The sequence below is a fragment of the Lineus longissimus genome, chromosome 5, assembly GCF_910592395.1.
Source record: "Lineus longissimus chromosome 5, tnLinLong1.2, whole genome shotgun sequence".
NCBI lineage: Eukaryota > Metazoa > Nemertea > Pilidiophora > Heteronemertea > Lineidae > Lineus > Lineus longissimus.
Window position 1 is genome coordinate 12,448,743 of NC_088312.1, and position 27,210 is coordinate 12,475,952.

Consider the following 27,210-nt stretch of genomic DNA (forward strand, 5'->3'; position numbering starts at 1 on the left):
GTGCAGAAGCAAGCTAAGCCTTTGTTTCTATCCAAATTAGTCATTATTGCCTCGTATATTGACAGGCATTTGCAGCAGTCAGCAAGCGCTACCCATAGATTTGTCTTGGCGCGTGACCAGGCCGTTTTCAAGCTTTTGTTCTTTGGCGGAGACCGTGCGCATGACTTGGGCCTCATGTTATTCCAGGAGCTGAGGGGCCTTCCTGGTGGAAGAGGTTACGTAATAAAGCATACTTGGGGTAAAACCCATAGGGTCAACAAACCTAATGTTTTCACCATATTCAGGAATCCAGATAGGTTAATCTGTCCGGTAAGGGCTTTAGAAACGTACCTGGCAACCGCTCGGGAGCTAGGTATAAGCCTAGATGCGGGGTTTTTGTTCAGAGCAGTGAAGCAGGACTCTGTTAGGAATAGCCCGTTAGAATACCAGACGATTTATTGTCGTCTCCGCTCCTATTTGGTCACTTTAGGCATCGACGAAGGAGAAACGCCTCACAGTCTGAGGGGAGCGTGTGCAATTTCTCTCAGGTCTCTAGTCCCAAATGTTACGGGAGATGCCGGCGCCCAAAATCATCAACAATTACTGATGAAACATGTTGGATGGGCGTCGGCGTCTAGTGCAAACCATTATTCCCGGGAGGATAAACTTGGGCAGGCTGCGGTAGCTTCAAGGGCGCTAGCCACTCCGTCATCCCATCTCGCGTGGTCCAATATTGAAGAACAGTATTTTGATGAGTCTAATTTGCCTAAATGTAATCTGTAACTATGGTGATTGGCGGCTTCATTATGATTTATAGCAGGTGTAATATTTCCTCCTTTAAAGACTTACGCTATTTCGAAACAATTGCGGTCTGGACGCAATGTCGTCATTATACGTAAGAATTTGTTGAAACGTAGTAATATTGTCGTCCGTAGATCAGCGGACACAGTGGTATCACTGAAAGCCTGAGTTAGTACGTACTTCAGCGATCGAGAATTGCCGAATTCAGGGACAATTTCGAACTTTTACGAAATGCGTATTCTTTTAACGGTGGTCGTGAAGGGGGTGTAGAATGGTGGTATGCAGGAGATTTATAGCTGTAATGGTAACATGTAATATAAAGGTATGCACCAAATATTTCAATAGTTAATAAAGGTACGGTTTCACCTTAGCTTCTTAGTTCTTGGTTTCTTGTATCTCAGCGGCAGGTACGGGTGGTAACAAAATTAATGCACTCCTAGGTGGAGATACAAGCACTTGTTTCAGTCACGTCCGTAGTGGAGGATCGCTTTCACGCGCTGGGGTAGGTCTGTAGGTTTGGGATTTTTAGTAAGGGGAATCTACAGACCTCCCCCCGCGGTCTGGGGTGCCCAGTGCCTCGTGCTCCAAGGCAGCATCGTCACGAGCTCGGAGTGGGAGTTTTTCATTCCCATATCTTGATACCAACGGAACGTGCGCGTGAGGTCTTGACACCTTGGATACTTACTCATACAAATCGTGATCTAGGTCAATAGGTCTCCATTATTGTTCGACAGTCTATTCACAACAACACTGCTTTCGCTTTATCGGCGTGCTATGAAAACCTCATGTGCAGACCAGCATATAACCGTTATGCACTTAGGTTTTACTCACGAACCAGGCCCACATCATCACTGGTAAGCATTGTTTTAAGCTTTGGCCAAATCCAATTCCAGTAGACCTCCTAGCCTCACACAAATACCATCGAACTGTTGTCACCCTTGGGTCTCAATATATGCATACCCGCCCTCCCCCACCCCAAATGCAGTCCCCGTTCGTTCTGTATTCGGTGCATCCACTCCCTGATAACAATTCCATATCCATGCCGGTACGTTCCCAGTGTTTCTATTTCTATGTACATCCCACGTATCCATACACATGACAGACCAAGGGGGCATACACAGTAAAATCACCTGTTATTGTGTCGCTAAGAAACATATTCTGACACGTTTTCCTCGGTGTCCCCTCGCAGGTACTATGTTTCAGGTGTATTTTCTTGGTGAATTACCATGGCACCCCTTTCAGAGGGTGCTACTGGTCTTGGTGCGGCAAGTAACCATTCTGTCACACCAGGCGCATCATCTGAACCCGCCTCTGAAAGGGGTGCCATAGAAATTGATAATACACGTTAATCATGCTTACGTACGACACTCAGAAGTATTAAGGAAGCAGGAAGGGGTGGGCGTGTGTGGTTTCTGAATGTGAAGAGCTATAGGGGTGTCTGTTGACTGTAGGCGTGCCTAGTCTCTCTTAATGCACAGTCAACAGACATGTGGTTTCAGTATTAGGTCTTTCATGGTAGTAATGTGAAAATGTGACCAGAATAAGTGGCGAATGCTGAAAGCATTGAAAAAGAAGTAATTTTGTTATTGTTGAGGTACTCGGATGTTTATTATGGGCCGTGAAAACCGCAAAAAATCTGTACATGTTTTTGTAAGCGGTCGTCGCTCGCGCAAACTTGTCTTGCATGTTTTTGTGAAAGAGGACGTCGAAGAACGCGGTCGTATATCAAAACAGACGTTGGGTGGCGCTCGCGCAAACTTCCCTCACATGTTTTTGTGAAAGAGGACGTCGAAGAACGCGGTCGGATAAAAAAACAGACGTTGGGTGGCGCTCGAGACGGGTCATCCTATTTAGCGTCCAGTGGCGACCAGTGGCGTCCAACGCGAAATGATAGGGTGTATATGGTTAAAAATGTTTTCAAGCTCCTAAAACACTTTCAATAAACAAGATTTAGAAGTTTGTTGGAGTTTGCAAACCTAGTTTTTGAATAATTATCACCAGAAAACGATCTTAGTATGCGTCCAACAAAATTACTGGCGCCATGTTTGTTTTAGCTGCCGTTCCTTGGGTTTATAGAAAAAGCGGAATCGGGATCTGGCATCAGGTTGGCATACTAAGATCGTTTTCTGGTGATAATTATTCAAAAACTAGGTTTGCAAACTCCACCAAACTTCTAAATCTTGTTTATTGAAAGTGTTTTAGGAGCTTGAAAACATTTTTAACCATATACACCCTATTATTTTGCGTTGGACGCCACTGGTCGCCACTGGACGCTAAATAGGATGAGCCGTCTCGAGCGCCACCCAACGTCTGGTTTTTTATACGACCGGGTTCTTCGACGTCCTCTTTCACAAAAACATGTGAGGGAAGTTTGCGCGAGCGCCACCCAACGTCTGTTTTGATATACGACCGCGTTCTTCGACGTCCTCTTTCACAAAAACATGTGAGGGAAGTTTGCGCGAGCGCCACCCAACGTCTGTTTTGATATACGACCGCGTTCTTCGACGTCCTCTTTCACAAAAACATGTGAGGGAAGTTTGCGCGAGCGCCACCCTACGTCTGTTTTGATATCCGACCGCGTTCTTCGACGTCCTCTTTCACAAAAACATGCAAGACAAGTTTGCGCGAGCAACGACCGCTTACAAAAACATGTACAGATTTTTTGCGGTTTTCACGGCCCATAGTTTATTAGAGCCATGCCGTCCCGAGCTTCGCGCGATATGGACCATTCTGGATAAACTCAAGGAGAAAGGTATGCTCATTAGCATAATGTAATATGTTAAGAGCAAGCTCTAGTGAACTCACACAACTGTTTGACATGGGGGAGCACCCCCAAACCCCCGTCCTTCTGACATATTTAGCCAGTACATTGGGGGAAGCCCCCCCTCCCCATTGGACTCTAAAAATAGAATTCCTTGGAGACGCTGAACCACAAGGCCCCACAAAGAAATAGTCCCCGCCCGCCCCGGTTGCTGTCTCATATCTGCTGACAGAAGCAGCTCTTTGTGGTGAAATAATCATTGAATTTTCCACCTGCTAGCCTAGATAGGCCTATTTGTGTATGTTTCTTAAAAAAATGCATCTTGTCATTAAAGGGGGACTATAGGCAGGAGCAGAGGGGCTAATTTGGCCATCTCAGGTGACTAATATACACAGTGAGGGCCGTCATGTCAGATTCACCACTAAATATATTCCTCGTACAAAGGTGAATCATTTCGACGTACTGTGAGATATGAGAGACTATTGGCCTATTGGCGACTGTGTGTAACTTTATCTTGCCTGCCTAGCTGCTGCCTATATTGTCCCTTTAAGACTCAAATAGATTGCTGCTGCAGTGTTTGACGTAGGAAGTTAACTAATCCAAGTTAATGGTAGTCGTCAAAGTAAAGACAAACTGTTCATATATGTATAGGCTATTGCAAGCGTAGGGTGTTTTCGTTTGTGGCCTTCATACATTAAAAGCATAACCAGTCCCCCCCCTTCCGTAAACGGGGACATTCCCAGTTAGAAACCAGTTGGCATGCATTGAGTTCATAGTAAATACATATCCGCACAACAAACCGAACATTGATGACAGAGACCTATTTTAACAAGACAGAAAACCAAAGGGACGTGCGTTATACAAAGAGGTATTCAATAGCTATTATGCTTCACGTCTGTCAATAATTCATAAAAGAATTCATGGCGTCAACTATACGAACAATCTCTATCTACCGGTACTTAGTCGATGAATGGTTATATACTTCGCAAAGGGATTTCGGGGTAATCTAGATACGATACTAAGTTAACTGTGGGCTAGTTTGCCAAATTGGACAGTTGCCAGCAAAGCGAAGTAAAAGACAACCTGTTCAATAGCTATATGAGATATTGAAAGTGTAGGGTGTTTGCGCTTGTAGTCCAGTGTAGACATACACCGAAAGAAAATAACCAGGGTCCCCCCCCCCTCCGCAACCGGGGGCTTTAAGAACCAGTTGGCGTGCATTGATTACATTGGACAGTTCATTAACTTGACCGCCCCCAGTATGATATGCATTGATCAGGCCAAGGTCCCTTCACACTGATTGGCGTAAACTTTTCGCTGCCTGTGGCGAGGTTGTGGTAAGTTGATGAACAGTGGTTGGCATTGCGAATCAACTGATCACTTGTGACCTAACTTCTAATTAGCGGTTAGACCTGTGGTGTGGTTTTGTTAGGTCTATTGACGATCTCCAATAAAATAAATCGCACTAAAATAAAACCCGTATCGGCCTATCTTGAACCCTTACAGATATTGATGCAAAGGCGAATGGTACAACCATTAGACAAACTGGTATCGCCAACCCATTGTCCATCTTCGATTCACTTAAACAATTTTGAATGGCATAAACGACAATGCGCATAATATCGTGGCGTGCATATTCAAAAACGGTATGACTAGAACGGTGAGTCGATAGAGTACTATAGAACAGAAAAATTTCTTTTACTTCGGTTCAAACTTGTACGATCATGCATCGCCTCAATAGACATACCTCGATGTGACTTATTGTGCAGAGTCTGACCTTTTGATTGCTGTTTTATAGGAATGCAAATTCAAATCCTCAGACAACACTCCTCTAAGTTTTGTTATAGTCGTGTGATAAACATTATTTCTCATCGTTTCATTCTCTTGACACATTTGACATCACACATACAAAGCATGGTATTCATATATAGCCTATATATGCCGACATTAAATTATCTTCATGTAGCAATTTGAATAAATCATCACCGCGTTCTATGAGGCGCCAAACGTTCCAAAATTATTTAGCTTTTTTAGGTGTCGAAAAACATGTTATATAGCTAAATATTCAAAGATATAGATAAATACATATTTCTGAAATGTGCATTTATAAATTGTTACTTTTGATCATAAATCTTGAATTATCAGTTTAACTTTCTATATAGGATTTATGCATTTTGTACACAGAAAACTCAAGATATATCTAAATATGAGAACCTAAATCTAAATACGAGAATGGTGCGACTTATTTTGTATATTTAGGATTTAGAGAAGCAGGTGTTGAAAAAACTCTGTATTTAGCTATATGCTAAATATGCCAAACGTTCCAAAATTATTTAGCATTTTAATGTGTCGAAAAACATGTTATTTTGCTAAATATTCAACATATCCGATTTCGAAACGATGGATATATAAAATCCTTTGCAGTAGTCGTTATATATCTGTCTTTTTAGCTAAATTCAGCTTTATTTTCTAAATCGAAACTTTAAATCCTAAATACAGAAAACTATGAGGCGCCAAACGTTCCAAAATTATTTAGCTTTTTTAGGTGTCGAAAAACATGTTATATAGCTATATATTCAAAGATATAGATAAATGCACATTTCAGAAATATGTATTTATCTATATCTTTGAATATTTAGCTATATAACATGTTTTTCGACACCTAAAAAAGCTAAATAATTATGGAACGTTTGGCGCGCCTCATAACGCCTGATATACGATTTATGATAAAATATCATAAAAACGACGTATATATGTACAAAAACCGGCATTTAGCTAAATCGGAAATCTAAATCTAAATCTCGTTTCTAAATCCAGGGAATGTTCACAGTTTTCTGTATTTAGGATTTAAAGTTTCGATTTAGAACATAAAGCTGAATTTAGCTAAAAAGACAGATATATAACGACTACTGCAAAGGATTTATATATCAATCGTTTCGAAATCGGATATGTTGAATATTTAGCTATATAACATTTTTTTCGACACCTAAAAAAGCTAAATAATTTTGGAACGTTTGGCGCCTCATAGCGTTCATATTCAGAAACCATAAACTTTAATACAAGTCGCGTATTTCAAAGAGTTTAATCACAACACGTATTCATCGTTTATGGTTCGACATTATTTCCTTTCTCCGCGGGAAATAATACAGTCTTTCCTCCTCGACATGATATATCGGCCATAGGAATGACCTCTTGCTCGATCCCGAGGAAAACAAACCATTCTACTGGATGTTTCAAATGAACGAAATAATAAAGATTTAAGAACGATCTTAATGGATGTGTTTATCAAAACAGGAGTAAACGTCCAAGGATGGAAAAATACCAAGGCACTGTTTCGAATGATTTTGAAATCAAATCATCATGACATCAATTTTGTCTCAACCTGTTGCTACGGATGAAGAGGCAACGTCTGCTTAATAACTCACACAACGTAGTGAGTGTAATGGTTACGTGTATGTATAAAGTGTAAACAAAATTCATATATCCATCATGTCCATCGAATCTGAAAAAATTTGTGCAGACCCATGACAGTTCCGGTTCCGGTACAGTTTGTTGCATTCCATACGGGCCGCGCTTGCCGATCCTGCTTTCACGACGCACCGCAACCACAGTTACCATGATTCCCATTGTTTCCTTCCTCGTGACGCAATTATTTCATGACGTCATGAGCCATTGACCATTCACGCAAGTAGATTTATTCACACCGGCGCCACTGAAGTGCGGGTGTGGGACATCATGATTTTAAAAATCGTCTGCTAGGACATATGTACAGGACAACGTCGGCGGAGACAGATGTGACATTTTATCGCAGACCAAAGCAAACGTCCTCTTCTTCTCGATTTACGTACTTTACTTCAAAAAAGTCAGTTTTAACACTACTGCACAATTATAGAGTGGTCTTAAAGTTCCATTTGGATAGAGATTTGACGGACTGATTTGGAAATTCATTCCAACCATGCAACTGTTTCAGAAATGAGAAAAAGCTCCTGGGTGTCATGACATGCATGATGTGTCTTGCCTCTGCATTTTTGTACTCGGACATGTCAGAGGGTTTTCAACTTTCATATCATTGAAGAAATAATTCATTCCAATGGTATATCAATCACATCATTTATTTAAAAATCGTCTGCTAGGACATACAGGACAACGTCGGTGGAGACAGTTGTGACATTTCAATTTTCATTGCATAGAGATTTGACGGACTGATTTGGCAATTCATTCCAACCATGCAACTGTTTCAGAAATGAGAAAAAGCTCCTGGGTGTCATGACATGCATTCAATTATTATTTCACCACAAAGAGCTGCTTCTTTCAGCAGATATGAGACAGCTACCGGGGCGGGGACTATTTCTTTATGGGGCCTTATTGTTCAGCGTCTCCAAGGAATTCTATTTTTAGAGTCCAATGGGGGGGGGGGTGGGGGGTTGGGGGGGGGGGCCTTCCCCCCAATGTACTGACTAAAACCTGTCACTTTCAGAGAACGGGGAGGGGGTTTGGGGGACTCATCCCCCCAATGTACTGGCTAAATATGTCAGAAGGACGGGGGTTTGGGGGGCTTCCCCATGTCAAACAGTTGTGTGATTTCACTAGAGATTGCTCTTTACATATTAACTCACACAACGTAGTGAGTGTAATGGTTACGTATGTGTATAAAGTGTAAACAAAATTCATATATCCATCATGTCCATCGAATCTGAAATTTTTTTTGCAGACCCATGACAATTCTGGTTCCGGTACAGTTTGTCGCATTCCATACGGGCCGCGCTTGCCGATCCTGCTTTCACGACGCACCGCAACCACAGTTACCATGATTCCCATTGTTTCCTTCCTCGTGACGCAATTATTTCATGACGTCATGAGCCATTGACCATTCACGCAAGTAGATTTATTCACACCGGCGCCACTGTCCTGAAGTGCGGGTGTGGGACATCATGTATCTAAAAATCGTCTGCTAGAACATACAGGACAACAAAGTCGGCGGAGACAGTTGTGACATTTCATTGCAGACGAAGTAAACGTCTTCTTCTTCTCGATTTACGTACTTTACTTCAAAAAAGTCAGTTTTAACACTACTGCCCAAATATAGAGTGGTCATAATGTTCCATTTGGATAGAGATTTGACGGACTGATTTGGAAATTCATTCCAACCATGCAACTGTTTCAGAAATGAGAAAAAGCTCCTGGGTGTCATGACATGCATTCAATTATTATTTCACCACAAATAGCTGTTTCTTCCAGCAGATATGAGACAGCTTCCGGGGCGGGGACTATTTCTTTATGGGGCCTTATTGTTCAGCGTCTCAAAGGAATTCTATTTTTAGAGTCAAATGGGGGGAGGTTGGGGGGGTCTTCCCCCCAATGTACTGACTAAAACCTGTCACTTTCAGAGAACGGGGGAGGGGGTTTGGGGGACTCATCCCCCAATGTACTGGCTATATATGTCAGAAGGACGGGGGTTTGGGGGGCTCCCCCATGTCAAACAGTTGTGTGAGTTCACTAGAGATTGCTCTTTACATATTAGCCATTTGTCTGAGTGTGGTAAAAAACAAGAGATTTTCGCCGCAGAATATTTTTCGAGTTTGGCAGAGTAACTATATAGCCTGGTCTACACTAGCAAACATTCCCCAACAATCGTTGGCCAACATGAGCCAACATCATGTTGGCGAATGTTTGGGGACCCGTCCACACTATCAAACACAGGCAAACATTGCCAAACAAATGGGATTCACGTCCGACGTCGTAACTGTGGGTGCGGTGCGTCATGCATGCAGGATCGGCCAATGCGCGGCCCACATGGAATGCGACAAAACTATACCGGAACCAGAATTGTCATGGGTCTGCACAATTTTTTTCAGATTCGATGGACATGATGGATATATGCATTTTGTTTACACTTTACATACAGTGTATTCGTAACCATTACACTCACTACGTTGTGTGAGTGATTACTAGCCCCTGCTCGAGGTAATCTTGCGCGGTGTTGCTTACATCGTGCTGGAAAACGTCTCGTACATGCGCCAGACTAATGAGTAAAGAACTTCTGGCTGCGCGAGAAGGTCCTTCTGCGCGTAAAAATGACCATTGCAGAGACTCGTGACGTAGGCATATATTTTTTACAATTAAAAATGCTCTCAAAAGACGATATGGAATGATTATTTATTAACACTTCCTGAACTATATACCTTCTAATTATCACTTTACATAAATAGGTCAGCGTTAGGTCACGTACTTTTCTTCCTCGTCACAAAATAGTTACAACCCCACAATCGCGCTATAAGTCCATGATAAGGCCACGGTGACCCGTTTTAAATGTTTCGCCAGCTTCGCTATTTTGCCGCTACGCGGCGCGTTGGGTCCTTGCGTCCAGAATTCAATGTATCCTTGGTTACTCGATGTTATTCTAAAATAGCACCCAAACACAGAAAAGGGTGCGCCAAAAGGTGCCGTACGCCCGAAGCACCCCTTCTGGTACCCTAGTTTCACAGTGATAGGGACACCGCCACCACCGACGACTGCTGTCAACTTCGGTGATTGGGACATGTACCAACCGCAACTCCAAGGCTAATGAATTATCCATCGCCTGGCTTGTTAGGCAGGGTTAGGCCTATAGTTATGGGTGCACTTCATGATGATCAGATCAATCTATCAAACACATCTAGCCACATGTAGCCATCTCTGGTCACACTTCTTATTAGTTTAATTTGATAACAAATTAAAACTGAAACGCGTTGAAACCTACCTCAATCACTAATGGAGACAAATGGATATTGGGAAATATTGCTTTGACATCTACATGTATGCATATCGTGCGTATCACCATTTGTTATTATTGATCTGATCATGATTTTACCATACTGTTTCAGATTTGTGGAATGAGAAGAAATAAAACAAGCTATTTGTGGCAAAGCTGTGATAATCACTAAAATGGCTCCCTCCCAGGCCGGGGTCGAGCACGAAACAATATGGACCAACATGAGGACCATACTGATTCAGCAAATCCACAAACCACACCTCGACGCATTCCTTAACTTTTTAAAAGAGGATCTCAAGATGTCTGATATAGAAGACTCGGTCCTCAAGAAAAGTGCCAACACCAGCAACGCGGCAGCACTCTTCTGGCAGCAGAAACGGAACCTGATGGACTACTTGGAAGAGCGACACTCAAAAGATGGCATTTTCGAATTTCTATTAAACTGGACAAAAAAGGTCCAGATGAATTTGAGGCTGGACGGCCATTCTGTTTGTCTGGAGGATCACCTTATGCGCATTCAATGGGATTGGAAGTTTGCGCGGAATAAAGCGAGGAGGGAAGGTCATCTGGACGAGGGAGAATTCGTGGGGAGGGAGGAGGCACTGAGGAAAGTGAGGGAGATGCTGAGGAGGGAAACAGATATGATATCAGGTAAGGAAAATTCTCAATGCCGTGATCCCGTGAACCTCTTCTTCGACTATAATTGTAAGCAGGCTGGATATGCAGTAGATAATGGCCATGGACACAACTTACAGACCTGCATCATTGTCTCCCAAATCGAAATTGAGCTTGTCATCCGAAGACAAAAACTCGGCTTCTGCCTTTTTGCCAGTGCAGTCGACATTCTTTACCGCCAAAAGTTGGAGTAGTTCGACGAACTACGACTAGGATCGTCCTTCTCACTGAGGTCTGAGAGCAACCCTAACTTGGCAGTGCCGCGCACAAGGTGTAAGGCAATTGGGGACCGGTCTTTCTATAAATCAGCTCCAGATTTCTGGAACAATCTTCCCCCAAACTTCAGGATAGCAGAGAGTTTGCTCGCCTTTAAGAAACTTCGTACACACCTTTTCAAACCGTCTGTTCAATGCACCTAGGAGTCTTAGAGTAATTCTTATTATTTGGGCGCTATACAAATTTACTGATTGATTGATTGATTAATTGATTGATTGATTGATTTGACACAGCCTTTCGCTTAAACCATGATTGAAATGTCTTCATTCCAGGCGTGTTCATCTGCGGGATGTACGGCTGTGGAAAGACAACCCTGGCCAGTGAAGCTGCTAAGAAGGGCCTGAATAAGGTGTTTGACAGATGCTTCATAGATCTCAAGTGCGTATTTTATCGATTTTTTTATTCCATTACTCAACAGTGTGGCGATTCGGACAGTGCCAGCAAATCACTGTCCACTATTGTTACCAAAGCGGCTAGCAGATGACAGCAAACAAAATTGAAATCACATGCAGATTCAACCGCGAATATTTCCTGTTGTATGGCACGCGACGTGGATTTGCTGGTTGCTATTTCCATATGATAGCTCGAACACATATGTTAATATGTCTATATTGATGAAGCTGTCCTGAATTAGCAGTGAAACCAGTGTTTTTGCAGCCCCACGCCCAATTAAGGGTACAAATTGCGCTTATGTCTACCATGTCTGCCTAAGTTGTGATTATCATAGCACGTGCTACCTTGGATAGTATGTACAGCAGAATAGAAAGAAGTGATAACAAGCACTTAGCTCAAAGTGTTTCATAACGTGACTTAAAATGCAGTTTATAGGAGGCAGACTGTCCGCTATGGTTACATGTGGACACTGTCATGACTGTCCGCTGTGTATGGTGTAACCATAGCGTACAGACATAACCATAGCGGACAATCTACCGTATCTTTTTACATTTTAAGTCACTTTATAGAACATTTTGAGCCAAGCGCTTGTTATCACATCTTCCTACCGGTATTCTGCTGTACAAGCTGCACAAAACAGCCCGTGCAATAATCTCGACAACTTAGGCAATTATATGGTGAAAATAAGCACGAATTGTGCCGTTATTTGGCATAGAGCTAATCTACTTATTCAGGACAGCTTCATCAATATAAACCTATTAACAGATGTGTTTAAGCTATCATCAAGAAATACCTATGAAATACCAATCAGCAAATCCACGTCGAGTGCCATATAACATGAATTATCCGTGTTTGAATCTGCCGGTGCTATCAGTTTCTTTGCTGTCGTCTCTGCTGGTGCTTTGGTAACCATAGGGGACAGAGTCTTGCTGATACTGTCCGAATCCACACACTTAGTTACTTTTAAAAGTTAATTGCCTTTCCAATGATTTTGTACTTCGCAACTTTCGCGTCACTCGTGACTTGGGACGAGCTATAGGAAAGTCAATGCAATGACACAACAACTTTCCTACATAGTTCTCAAATGCAGCTTTCAATCAGTGCTTTGAGCGTCGAGAAAAGTTATCATAAAACCTCATATTAATGATTGCTCGAACAGCCGACGAACACTGCGTAGTGACAATTTGGCCACGGTTTTCCCTTCTTTGAGGTACGCCTCTAATGGGAATCAACGGTGACTTTGTTTCGAAACGATATGTTGCGTTTCAGAGGTATCAAAACAGTAGACGAGCTCTTCTACAAACTGAAGCGGAAATTGGGGATGAAGACGATTGGTGGCGAAGGGGTCAATTGGTCACAGGTCATGGATCGACTTAAGAACTATGATACAAATGGTAGGTAAACCCAATGGCCTGGTTGTTCAAACCAGTTTCGTCACTAACGCTGGCGCTTACTTAAAGAAAACCTATAAAAATGGGGAGTTTTGAACGGCCCGGTTGAAACCTAAGGCGGGAATAAGCTTCCATCGATAAATGTTAGTAGTTTCGAGTTCCCCTCAGGTAGTTGATTATGCAGCGAATGAGCTGCATCAGAAGTAATTACCAATTTAGTTATTTCCACCACTTTCAGCTGGTCTAAATAAAGACTTGTGCCACGACTGGATCTCACTTGCGTTATTTCCTTCAGTTAAGCCCTAAGTGACCAATACAAGGAATGATGGTAAACCCAGGCATTACATTTCCATGTCAGCTCAAGAAATTCAGTTGAGGCCTATTTCCGCATGATCGTTTTATGTCTATCATGCACAAGTTCATTTTTTTGTGAGCATCGTGACGTAAAATACCAAAGGCCTTGTGCGAGATACGCTTCGTAAAACATTTATGTGGAGATGCACACTGACATCGAGCTTTTTTCAGATCTGCTAATTTTTTTTGATGGCGTGGAACAACTGCTAGAACCAAAGGGACAAGATAAGGATTTCGAGGCCAACTCGACCTGTGAGGAGATGATCAATGTTCTCGTTGACATCATCAATATTCCAAACAGCAGGGTAAGTGACAGAAACTCCGTCGGTTTTCACCCAAAATAAGAATGTGATTCAAACTGAAATGCAGCAAGTTGCCATTGCAGCATGGGGAAAGGATGCTTTTACACTCTTGACAGTACCCGAGACCTTTATGTGAGCATGCTCTCATTTGGAAGCAAATTCTGCAACTCCAGCACGGATGTCATGTCCCACCGAAATCAGCACGGGTCTCAAACTCGCACAATGCCGAAATTTGAAAATTTCGGATATTATATTACGATGTGTGATGTACCCTTGCTAGGAGAACTTGCCATAAATTTTTTATCGAACACGAGTCATTCAAAGGAGAGATTTCACACTTTTTAGGTTTCCACTTCTGGCCCCCTGGTGGCAAAGTCAAGAATTAGATCGGACCGAAATTCATTGTCAGGGGTCACCTGACCTGGGGGTCCTGTGTACAAAGTTTCAAGTTCTAGCTCTAGCGGTTAAGAAACGTGCCACTGTTTTTGAAACAGGATACAGACAACACAGTGGTGTTGTATAGACTCCTCTACGGTAAGACAAAAACCACGAGCTGGAACTAGAACGCATTTGCAATAACTTATCAGTACAGTTTACAACTTTCTTACCGAGCCCATCTTTTGAATAGGTCAAGCTCATTTTGACTTCACAACTGGACATCTGGGCTGACGACATCCACCAGCGCTACCCACCCACCGTCTACGAACATATCAAAACATTGAGGCGTTCCTTGGAGATCTATCGCCTGGCAAACTTCAGCCATATTGAATGTCAGATGCTGATAAAGAGAGTAGCTCCTGAGGTTAGTGTTTACGTGTATATGAGGCGCGCGGCCAGGGTATTGTCATAAAAACCTTGTGCATTGTGTGTGAATTCAGTACACATAGTTTTAAGGCTAAACATTACAATTTAAATTTATCAATCAGTATTGAATTCCTCAGACATCATATAATGAGCTATTATTGATTAAGGTTTTAAAAATATTACAGACTTCGGAGTTGAGATATGGGACATTCCATAAAGTCAAGGAATTGTCGCAATTTTGGCCTCCCATAGGAGAAATCTACACAATTCTAAACTGGACACTGAGACCACGAATATAAAAAATCTATCAATATTTGCCTGGATCATATTCCAGTATGCTGTGTCATTTCAGGGGTGACACTGCGCCCCAGGCCTCGTAAACTTGGTAGTTAGCAGAAAGAAACTAACTCACTAAATGTCAAGCATGTATAGCATGTGCTATATTTTGTCCAGCCTTTTTAACATACTTCAAAGTAGTGATTCATACTACAGACAGGCGGCAGCACCGTACCGCCAGGGGAATAGGGGCCCTCTCAGAGGTACAATACATATGCTCTCCAGATCTAGAAAAATGCAAATAGCACTCCACTTGGTCAAACTTGGCCTGACAGGTGGCCTTCAAACAGGACACACTCGTTTTTTTAGGAACTATGGTTCGGAACTGCCTGGCGGATTAATACATGACCCTGCCCTGCATTATATACCAATCGCAACTTTTGTGAAATCAGAATTGTTTTTGGATGTTTTAGGCATTACACCCTGTATTATTCTAGTTGTCACTTACTGTCAGCAATGTTTTCTAGCCATGACGAACGTGCAAGTTGTATGCTTATTTTGAATACCTAAAAGGTCTTAAAAGAAAGGCCAAAAGAAACTATAGGGTTAGCTTGAGAGTTTCTTTTGGAGACACGTCCACCCTGGCATGCCCGTGTCCACCCTCATCCCCGCCCAATAAACGGCCCTGACCTGTTATGTTTGCACAAGGATAACAATTCAAAATGTGAATGATTCAGATGAAAAAAAGAAGCAGTCAGTATAAGCAAACATAAATAAGGCTCCCTGATATATGTTTGGTATAAGTAATAGCTTACATGTATCTTTCATTTGTATTTCAGGCGAGTAAGGAGATGACGACAAAGCAATTCGGAAAGATAGCTAACGCCTGTGGCTGTAACGCCCTTGGGGTCCAGCTGGTCGCCAACTACCTCCGGACAATCAAGGGACCTGTGGAAAAGGTTCTTGAAAACATAACGGAGGACTCACTGAAGTTTGACCGAGGAGCTGAGAAGAAGGTAAACTTGCTGTTGCGATTTTTACGGCAGCCTCTAATGCACCATCTTGACCCGCAATATTTTGAGATCGCTAAATCACTCAACCAAACCTAGGTGGATGAAAAGTATCTGGAGTTAAATTCATTTCTTGTCTTGGCTATCCCAGGAGAACGAATTTCTGCCTACAACCCTGTGCCCATTAAACGGATTCTAAAAATACACGAACAATTGCATTAGTTGGAACGATGACAAAACAGGCGACGAGGTTGGACAACGTGCGATCGGCGTTGACCTTTGCCCTCTTTAAGTTTTCATATCAGCGCTATGATTGGGGCACGCGCTGAGAGCGTACCGAGAAAATAGGAAAATCGATGGAATCCGTCATGGGTTTGTTGAGCTGGATAGTGGTGACGCAAACGCATGACAGTCCGGATGCTAATGCATTTACATGAGTTACTTGCTATTCTTCTACGGCAGGCATTTTAACGAGTGAGCCTTATATCAATCCTAACAATAACCATTAGCTTCCTTAACAATAACCATTAGCCTTCCTTCTCCTAACACTAACTCTAATCCTAACCCTTCCCTATTACTAATCATAACCCCCTTTTCATCAGTTTAATCTCTCAAATTGCCCCGTGTTGTTAAAGTACTCTAAGAATACCCTCTTCGTAAAAAAATAACCCAAAGTTGGCAGCGGTTCCGAGTTTTAACCTGTAAATGGTTGGAATACAATTGTAAGTAATTTTTGGTTGCTCTTTTTCAGATGACACGGGTCTTCCGTTTCATCTTCGATAGCATGGCTGAAAATTCCCGTAAACTGCTCATCCAGCTCTCTGCCTTCGATTCACCTTTTGATGTAAAGGCCGCCATGAAAGTTACAGAGTCAGGAGCATCGATATTAGCGATGAGCGCGGCGCTGGATGTCCTCATCAAGCGGCACCTATTGGAGGTCTATGACATCCGTGACTCACAGATGTCGGGAAAGATTAGCATCTATGATTTTATTAAGCATACGAACATTCGACTTTCCCTCCACACTCTCACACAGCAGTTTACGGATGATATTTGTGTTCCAGGTGGGAAATATACCGCCATTAGATTGGAAGCTGACGAAAAAAAACAAGAGTACTACAGGGATATGATTTGTCGACTTGGCCGCCAAGTAGTGCATGATTCTCTAACCGCATCAATGACGCTTTCAGAATATAGAGGTCAGCTCAAAGAATGTATCAATCAGACGATAAATGACGAGAGAGTTTTGCCTTCCTTTACTGACCGAAAGAACTTTAGGGAGCAGTATCACTCGCACGTTGTGATGGAATGGTTCCTGAAACCGAAGAAACGTGCAACATATTACTTCAAAAAAGCACAGTTAGCAAAACAAAAAGGGGACATGGTCTCATTTGTTGGGATGTATTCTTGGTATGCAGATACATTCTTTGACGGCGCTTCCTATGATGCTGAAGTGGTCAAGAAAGTTCTCGAAGAAATAAAAATGGTGCTAGGCGATCAGGTCAACTTTCCACAGAAGAGCGAGCGCGAGGATGAGGGTCGTGCTTTGGTTCGAGGTCACTATTTCTACGTTCAAGCAAGATACCATTTCAAACAAAACGAGCCAGATGATGCCATAGTAGTTTCTAGAAACTGCGTTAAGACATTCAAAGAGTTTCTCGGCTATGATCTAGCATTGGGGCGTGCGTTGAATTTGGCCGGGAGTGCATACCACAGCAAGGGCGATCAGCCAAAAGATGCCTTGAGGTACCATAGAAGGGCTTGTGACGTCCTCGAGAAACTTTCTAAGAGATACAGCGCTGATATACATTTTGACAGCGTCATGTTCTACCAGAATGTTGGCAGCCAGTATCATACCATCGGCAACAAAATAGCAGACGAGATTGATATGAATATCATGTCAGGTGATAGGAGAGAAAATCTGAAGACAGAGAAGTTGGAAAACTACAAGAAGGCACTTAAATATTACGATAAAAGCATCGAGGTGATCGACTTGTTGCATATGACCGGGACTTGGAATCATGCTTTGATCTTACGGAATAGGTGCACCCTTCTCAGCGAACTCGGCGAGATAGAGCAGGCGCTTGAATCAGCTAAAGATGCCCACGAAATCGCCGAGAGGTTCCTGTTCAAGGACACCTTCCTTCAGATTAAGAGTAACTCGATTCTAGCGACAGCTCATTGTGACATGGCGGAAGAAGCGTTCGGTAAAGGAGATATAGGCAAGTATTCGCTACCTGGGGCAAACATGTATACGCGTGACGAAAGCATAAGCTTACTCAATATCGCTTATGAAAAGTAATCGATCTCATCTATCATCAGTGTATATGTTTCGACAGTCAATTATTATTTGTTCTCAAAATCCAAAAAGTCTTACTGGCAAATATTCTCATCTCTGTTAGGTTCTCAGATCTACAAACTGTCCCGTTAAAGAGACAACTTGGGCATGAGATATGTTGCTTATTCAAACACAAATGGCTTGCAGTAAGATATTTTCTTCGAAAAAAACAGAGGCATTGAAAAATCTTTAACTGCAATGAACAGTGCACTAGAACGGAATGAAAGCCATAGATCCACCAGTCCTGACAATTCGCAAGCAATTTCTAAAACCGCCTCGCAAAACGAGCGAGTATTCAGCATTGGTGAGATGTTACATGTTGCGAAGCGCGGTGGCAGGCAGGGGTACTATCCCTCAGGCCACCTAAAACATTTGCTGAAATTGTCCCTTTAATGCAGGATTTGAGGCGCCTGAAATGCTGATTTAGGAAATGTAATATTTCTATAAAAGCGGTTCTCACTTGGAGTTCTACTGGTAAACGTTTAAATGTCTTGAACGGTTACGAACAATGCAGCCAAGCCCATTCGGACGGGGATCACCTTGGATTTTGCCTCAAATTCAAGATGGCCGCCAAATTCTAAAATAGTAACAACAACCCATTATCTTCAGAAAAGTATGATGAGCAGATGTTTAAAGCAGAGGAGTGCTTCCACGAAGCAGCTAAATACGCCATTAAGATGGGCAGAACAGCTGAAAACTATCGCGTACTTGAGAAACTGATGAGGGACTATAGAAGGCACTTGTATAGCTGGGGAAAGTGCGAAGAAGCTCAAAAAGTCACTAAGGTTTTTGAGGTAGGTAGTAGACGAAATGATTCCAGTCAAGATCGACCTATGTTTGGGTAATTTTTCGAGGTTGAGACCTCCTTTTGTGGGAACCTAGGCCAGGGAGGCCAGAATGGAACTGGCTTGCAAGGATGGAATTGTCACCTTAGGCTGCATTCTCAAGACCTCGTGGCATTGGTAACTGTTGCTTAGTGATCGACGAGCCCAGTTACGAGCGTACCTTTGAGCTACATGTACGCAGCAAATTTAGCTCTTGGTCCTCACATTGGGAGAATGCTCAGGACTGGCCGTGTGACCATAGATTGTTTTCTTGAGGCTTGCGGACTTGTGGCGTTGTTTCCAAAGCGTCTGCCAACCACGACACTTATTCAGTCTTAACATGTTAACGGAGTTGTGGACACTGTTTTAATTTAGGAAGTGACTATTTGGCAAGCCAGGCTCACCAAACAGCGCCTTTTTTCTGCCCTAGATGGAGAGCCGAACTCATGCATATTCAACCATCCAGGAGCTCATTATCATTTGTGGCAACACGGTCAGCAACACCGGAGTTACAGCCGAAACGCCTTTAGAAATGCACACTAATGCATTTAACATGCTTATCAGTTAAATCACGTTTATGACTTTTTTTGTAAATCCATACAGTCATGTACATGTACATGCTTCTTCATGGATTATTGATCAAAACCCGAGTTTAGTAACAGAAATTGAATCGAGAGCGGGAAGTCGGCCATTGTTAAATATGCGCATATAAATTCGAATATGACGTCACGGCTCTCTGATTGGCCAACATGTTGTAACCTCTCCGGCTCGCCAAAGAGGGTAGTATTTTTGCCCTGTTTGGCAAGCCCGGCTTGCCGAACAGAACAAAAAAAGATGCCTGTTTGGCGAGCGGCTTGCCAAATAGACCCGGCCTTTAATTTATTGCTTTTTTGTATGATTTTGAACAACGCATTGTTCATATTTCAGACCATGTTGGAGATAAAGGGTTCGATTGATGAAATTCCACCCAACCTGTACCAACGGATGAAGAAAAGAGTCACTGGCTTATTTTGGCAGGAAACCACCGAGGCACTCGGGCGCCCTCTAGCAGATGATTTACCGACGCCATATGAAAAGAAGTTCAAAGATCGAGAAGTGCTTGGACCCAGTGAAACGTTTGGGAGACCCATCCATGTTTCCTGGAGGGACAGAGGCAGACGTTATTGGTGGAGGGTCATGCTGGTGTTTGAACCGTTGCATAGAATCTGGTACAGATGGTTCCAAAGGAGTCAAGGTGAAGGACAAGTACAAACTGCAGCTGCGCAAAAACCCGAATCGTCTGCTACGAAAAGGAAGCAGGACAGCGGAAGTATTGTCCAAGAAAAAAGAAGAAAGATAGACGGCAGCGAGAGTGTTGACCCAGGTCACGTGACTGTACCACAGGATTCAAAACTTGCAAAAGTTTTCGAAGAAAACGATTCAGATTCGTCATCAAACGGAAGTGACGTCACTAATAGGAGGCGGCAAAGGTTAAATGTTCAACGGTTAACACCAGTGAAACCGGAAGAATATGATGAAGACGCGATGTCAATGGTATCCGATGCCTACAGCACTGCTTCGACGCCATTTTATGAAAATTTCGACGAATCCAGCCGACTTGGAGAAGATTCGAGTGGCGAGGCAGACAGTTACAGTGATGCAGAGAGTGGAAATGGAGGAGAGGAAGCTATGAATCTAGATCTGGAGGTGGGGCGCTTGGCGGTTCCTGAGACACATCTCGCCATAGATGACTCGGAGCCATGCGGAACAGACGCCAAACCTCTTCCCATGCCATATGTGAGTTACTCGGAGGACCCTGATGAGGGCACAGGGCAGGCCACAGTCAAGGATGCGGAGGCCTCTAGTAGCGGGTACTTTGCAGATGTAAGCAGTATGCAGGATAAACAGGGTGATGCGTAAATTTGGACTATAAATTGTGGTTCTTTGTATCTTCTGATAAACATCCCGAGTAAACATCCCGCTGATTTGTCAGTTCCCTCTGACCCTCTTTGACATAATCCACTTGCATTTTCGCACTTAATTGCCCCAAATGGCAGTAAATTTGATGTACAAAGGAAGACTCGGCAAAACCCCTCAAAATTGTTCACACGCACGTAACGCGCCCCGGCCAGCACATGCCGGATTGGTGTAATGCTAATTGTATAGTCTTATAAAGATATCAGCCCACATGTAGCTCAATAACAAAGTACGACATAGCACTGCACTGAGCTTTGGGTTTTCACCTACTTTTCAAGGTAAAAAAATATCGCTTTGACCTTGCGGAAGCAAATATGAAATTACAAAGAGCACGGACGGGGCTTAGCGTAGTTTTCTAATAGCAACGACCGCCGCGTGAGAACGCCCGGCCTAGTGATGTCCGGCATTCAGGCTGGCAATCAACTGTCTTGGCTGTTTTTCAAATGGGCTCCCACTGAAGTTGCATTGAAGTGGGAGCGCAGTAGGAGCAGGTATACATGCTTATAAAAACTGGTTGAATTAGAAAGGTTATCAGCTTCTCCAATTGCCTCGTGGCTATGGTCTCGTCTGAGATTTCGGGGAACTGCAACTCGAAGCGCACTGACTCAGTTCTTTCCGGGAAATACCAAGAGCGTTGAGGTAAAGCGGAGGCTGATTAGACAGAATATCCATTTCATACTTGCAGGACTTGCCAACTCATTGACTTTTAAATGCTTATTGCAGATTGATACTGGTGTACTCAAGTAAACAAGAAGAGTGCGCCGACTATAACAATGATGATAGTTGTGCGTCCAATCTGCGTTTCCACATGCGCTGCATATCGGAGAGGAAGGTAGTGACGCGTAATATTGTGGTCTTTAATAAAGCTATTAGAATTCCCAGTCGCTCATGCTTTTTGTGTATAGTCAGTACCTCTAAACGAAAGTAAGCATATTACCATGCGTGTAAATGAAAAGGCATGCAGATGCCCATGACCGGTGTTCCTCATATCTCAGTGTTTGCAACAGACTGACTTGGCATTAATTATTTTTATTGGAAGCTTCTCCACAACAGTTGCAACTGCTCCCGGGGCAGTCCATTGCGTCACCTTTATTGGATCTGGATAGGGTGAGGAACGAAGCCGGTCCACTGCGTACGGAATGGAAGTGGCCCTTGACGACTGTCGACCATCGTCAAGAGGGAAACAATCCACAAATATATTTAGGCTGTTAACCGTAATAAAAACAAGGTCGAGGAAGGGCATTGGAAGAACAGCCGTCATTGTCACTGCCCCCAACAAAGAGACAACATCTGTATCCACTGTTCTAATCATCACTGTTTTGAAGCCGGAATTCATCGCATCTTTGACATGAAGGAAGATTCTTGTGTCCGCCTCCTCATGGGAACATGGCTGTAGTCCGTCCGTATTCTGATCCATAACTGAGGTAACAACAGCCTCGCTTAAGGTGGATATGATGATTTTGTCTCCAGTGTCTTCAGAAGCCAACTGCTTTTCCAGAAACTGGAAGAGTTCCTCTTTATTTTCATCGTTGCGCAAGAAGTTTTTCCAATGTCCTGGAAGCTTGACATTACAAGACACTCGTCTGCGTGCTCCGGTTCCTCTATTTTCTCGGGTTGAAAGTTTCAGACTGTCTTTCAGGTAAATGTCCCAAACAAGATCAACTCGACTCGTCTTCTCTAGCTGTGCTGACACATGTGGAATGAAAACATCCTTGGCATATACCCCGAATGTCCTAGATTCCCCAACCGGCAGAAGATGTACTACAGCTGCGCCATCAAGAACTTTTACCTCAACAGATGGGGTGTTGGAGACGACTGAATCGATCTTGGACTCGAGGCATCCCACAAGATCAGACTTTTTCCCCTGTCGAAGTTTTCCGGACGAAGACAGCGATGGTGGGTACTGCTGATTCTCGTGCTTGAAAAACTCCTGAAGGTCACCTTCTCGTGATTGACTGGCGATGTATAAACGCGAGAATAAGTAGCAGTCACTCTTCAGTTCGGTTAGCTTTTCCTTGTCCTTTGATGGGGCCTTCTTGTTAGGCCTGCTGAACAGCGGGAGCGCATTTCTTGGTATTGTGGCACTTATTGCTTTGTCGTTTTTCGACGGACATCTCTGACGGAGGTTAGTCATGTCCCTTGTGTGCACAGGAATCCACCGAGCATAGTGCACATGGTCCAAAGCAAAGAACCATGGAGCAAGTTGAGCCATAGACTCAACATACAAATCGAAGTCGGATGTGCGGAGGGCTCGTACGAAAGCCAGGAGATTTAACTCTAGTTCCAAAACTATGCTCCAGAATTGAAACATGGGATGGGAAAGACACATCTTTTCGCACCATGCAGTGAAGGCCGAATCAGAGAACGTATCACTATCAGCTGAAGTTTCTTCTTCCATCTCAAACGCTTGTCTCTAAAAACAATACAGCGATGCAGCAGTGATTTGATGAGCCCTCCGTGTCTTCGTTATATGCGAGGCACGAATGAAACTGTCTGCCGTTCCTTGGTTGGCAACGTTTGCCTGGGCGATAGCATTTGCCCAGCCACTCCCCTCGATCAAATCTCCGATCACCTTTAGCGCTGCCATTTCGATGTGGAGAGGACCCAGCATCATGACGTACTTGTTTTCGCCGAACAACCGTGGTGACCACCACTGGATCTGCTTTCCGATGGCGTACAGTGGCTGGTCCGTGGTGAGAACAGGGGTTTGTCCCGGATTGAGATGCTCCGTTGTTGCCTTATTTGTTTTCATGCAATGGGTTATCATGGCGAATGAATGCGATACATCTCGAAACAATGGCATCAAAGCAACGGCTGTTGGGAGATTGTTACTAGGATCCTGCATGGATGCGTGATAAGCCGCCAATGACACATCTTCGACGTCTTCCAGTTCCTCTGTCACCAGTAACATTTGCTTCTTCAGCCAGTCATACTCTTTCTTGCGGTCCTCAGTAACTTTGTTAGTTTCTGGTCTCACAGGCCCTTCGATCATTGGAGCTACAATTTCCTTAGGCATGGGGATAGCAGGCAGGACGTTTGTGTACGATAAGGGGAGAGGAGGAATCTGTTTGTCCATATGTGTTTGCTCTAAAACGATTCTGTCTCTAACAGTTCCTCGATTGTCTTTGGTTGGATGCTGGCACAGGGAATGTGCTGTTCCATGAAAAGAGTCGGCTGCAGTTATTGCGCTTGGATTGTGATCAATGTTGTCAACCTGACCAGTTGTAAAAAGACCCACCTTTCAGCTGAGGGGGACACACGGTACCATCACTTTCAAAGCGCTTGATGATTCCTTAGGCGACTACAGACAAAATCCTCAACACTCGGTCATACGATATCGATAATCCATGCCTGTGAAGGCAGTCCACAAGCTCCCGCTTCCTTGTCTTCGCGTGGATCTTCAAGCCTAGGTAGACAGGAATAGGAACCTCCCTTTCACTATTGTGCCGCACAACTGCCTGCGGTGGTTTATTCGACGCCTTGATACTATTGAACGTGAGAAGTTCAGAAATGGTGCGAGCTGCTTGTGTTGACGATTCTTCCTTGCGCGACTGAGACTTTATACTTGGACCATCAAGAATCATACTAATGAGTGCAAGCAATGTGTCTGGGACGGTTTGTTCTGGTTTTTTCTCACAAAGCGAGCCGTTGAATGAGTGACCATAACTGAAAATCTGCTTTCGAATGATAGTAGCAGCCCTAGCTAGTTGCAAGGCTTCAGAGTCTCCATCTGAACAGGCCTTCAATATTGCATCACCAACCGCAGTATCATAAGTCAGGAGTACATCCCTTCCTTGGTTTACAGCCTTCAGATATGGACAGTGCAATAGCAAACGTTCCTTCAAGCGCGTTGAATTGACCTTATCGCTGTCCTCTGAACTCAGCTCTGTAAGACGTTCACTATAGACAGAGACTAGATCAGCAAGACGGAAAACTGGCACGAGGGTCTCGATCAGCCGCATTTCATCTATGTAAGCTATCAACTCTGCCAGCGCAATATTGTGATAGGATGAAGACGCTTTCCGACCATGACTTTCTGCACCTTGCTTGTCCTTATCGCCCTTTTTGAACCTGTTGTACAGTTTGTTGTAACAGTTCTTATGGTACTTTGCGTCTAATGCAATCATATCACCCGCTGATAGTTTCGCCAAAAGCTTAGTGTCATTTTGCTCTGTGGCATACCAGCGAACCAACGTATCGGTCCTAAGAGTAGAAACTGCATGTAATCCTGAAGGCCCAGCTTCTCCATCGCAGAAAAAACTGACTGGAACTGATATCGAATCATCTTTCAAACTACCAGTAGACCACCTTCTTCGTTTTACTGGGGGCCTGCCATCACCATTTGCGTCGTTTTCTGATTCGGACTTTCGTTTGATTTCTCGCTGTAACTTAAATTCACTGAACATGTTCCTGCACGTCTTGTGCCACTTCGCTTCGTTCTTCCGCAATGTCTCTTGAATACCTGACCCATCATCTAATTGTTCAGTACAAATGTTGAGAGGTACCTGACCAAGTTCTTTGAACCTAGCTGGGTTAGTCGCGAATGTCTGATAACTTGTGCCGGTAGAAGCTTCACTGTGACCTCGCCCTCTACCCCGCATCGGTTGGGAAAGGGTTTCTGATGACGAAGTTTGACAAAGTAGGCACATATTCCAGTCAATTGGGGGCCTCCGTACTTCTCCAAGCTCACCAGGCCTAACCATACGGAACTGCTTTGACATCATTCACCGATTCCTGAAAAAAAATGATCACATGAGTTGTTTTTCAAATTTTGGCTTGTTTTGCGCTCCATACCCCGGTATTTATAAAAAGAACTTGTCAACAACTCAACATTTGACATTGTCAGTCATACTAACAGTAGTGTTCTATTAGATACACCACTTTCATTTACTACAATCAAAGACTGCCAATAAACCATGTACGTATGATCAGTGTTAGGCCTAATGTCCATACATGTAGGCCTACACACTGGTGCACATCGTACTTTCACTTTCATTTGACATGACAGCACGTGCCTCTTTTCAATACTTAAGTATATCTATTGCGCATTTATATGCTAGAGCATACTATCAAATACTTACATGCTACATTTCCTTCATAGATCCATTTAGATGGTAATACGGGAAGAAATGATCTCGGTTTAATTAGCTTCTTTGTTTCAAAAATATTGCATAATCATAGGTGGCAGCACTGAATTATGGGATGCAAAATGCGCATTAATTGTTTTTTTTTTGATTGAGCCCTTTTCTTTTAGTAAGGCATTATTATAGTTGTTACAGATATGAAGTGGTGACGGATATACACCTGAGAGTAGTTTGACAAAAACAGAGGCATTTGAAAATTGAGGCGGCAACCTTGAAATCCAAGATGGCCGCCATCTGACCGAATTTCTGATGCTCCGAAAATGTTCCTTGATATTGAAAACATGGGTATAGGCGCTCGATTTTCCATCCTACGTGCTTTAGAACTGGAGATATGGACAAAACTAGGTTATTTTGGCGGCCATTTTAGAATTCAAGATGGCGGCCACCAGGGGCGTAATTTTTTGGGGTTCATTTTTTTTAATGATTCTTATGTGACATAGTACCCCTCAGCAAAGTTTCATGCTTTCTTGAAGAAGTGAACGATTTTTATGCTTAGCCGCTCTACTAAATTGAGGAATATACTCTCGAAGAATAAATTATCTTCTGTCTCACCCCTTCCCTGGGCCATCCAGACTATCTAATCAGGCCGTTTTCTTGCACGATACATGATTATTCCAGTGCAAGGGTTTAGTGGGGTCATATTGTAGACCCTGTTTGCAAGAGGAGATGACCACCTGGTCGGACATTACACAAATTTGATTGTTAGTATGGATAAGCAGATTTAATTCAATAAAATATTCCATGTTTGAAAATCGACGACCAACTTCTGTTCAGGTGGCCAGTGTAACAGTTCATTTCAAAACGAGGCGGGTACTGTAGGTGATTGCATTTAGCATCTACCGTGCGAAACCACTATTGGCCAGTCCCGGGCCACTCTCTGTAATGTAATCAAGAGAGTGGTTGAGTCACTCTAAGCTGAAATCGATCATATCCGTGTAATCATGAGACTTTTTGTGATTTTCTCTTTCAAAAATTCAAAAAAGTTTTTTATGGCGCTGTTCCTGTCTTCGGCCGAAAGATTTCTTCCTGAAACGAAGTGATTTTCAGTGATTTATGCGCACTATTTTTCGAAGCGAATGGAAAACTGACGTATGATAAAGTCTCTTCGTGTAGACGATGATTTGTAGCGAGGTGATTTTTGGCCTGAAAAGGTTTTAATCGGCTCAAAACAGAAA

The 27,210-nt window shown here is 43.2% G+C and overlaps 1 protein-coding gene across 1 annotated transcript; it reads left to right on the forward strand.

Annotated features, from left to right (window-relative positions):
• Positions 1–1,508: 1,508 nt before the first annotated feature.
• LOC135488343 (uncharacterized) lies at positions 1,509–21,757 on the forward strand. Its single transcript, XM_064772920.1, has 10 exons — positions 1,509–1,634; positions 10,405–10,943; positions 11,516–11,621; positions 12,906–13,030; positions 13,553–13,686; positions 14,312–14,485; positions 15,603–15,779; positions 16,525–17,995; positions 18,721–18,905; positions 19,863–21,757. The coding sequence occupies exons 2-10, from the start codon at positions 10,466–10,468 to the stop codon at positions 20,832–20,834; spliced, it is 3,822 nt and encodes a 1,273-aa protein (XP_064628990.1). The 5' UTR covers positions 1,509–1,634; positions 10,405–10,465; the 3' UTR covers positions 20,835–21,757.
• The last annotated feature ends 5,453 nt before the right edge of the window (positions 21,758–27,210 follow it).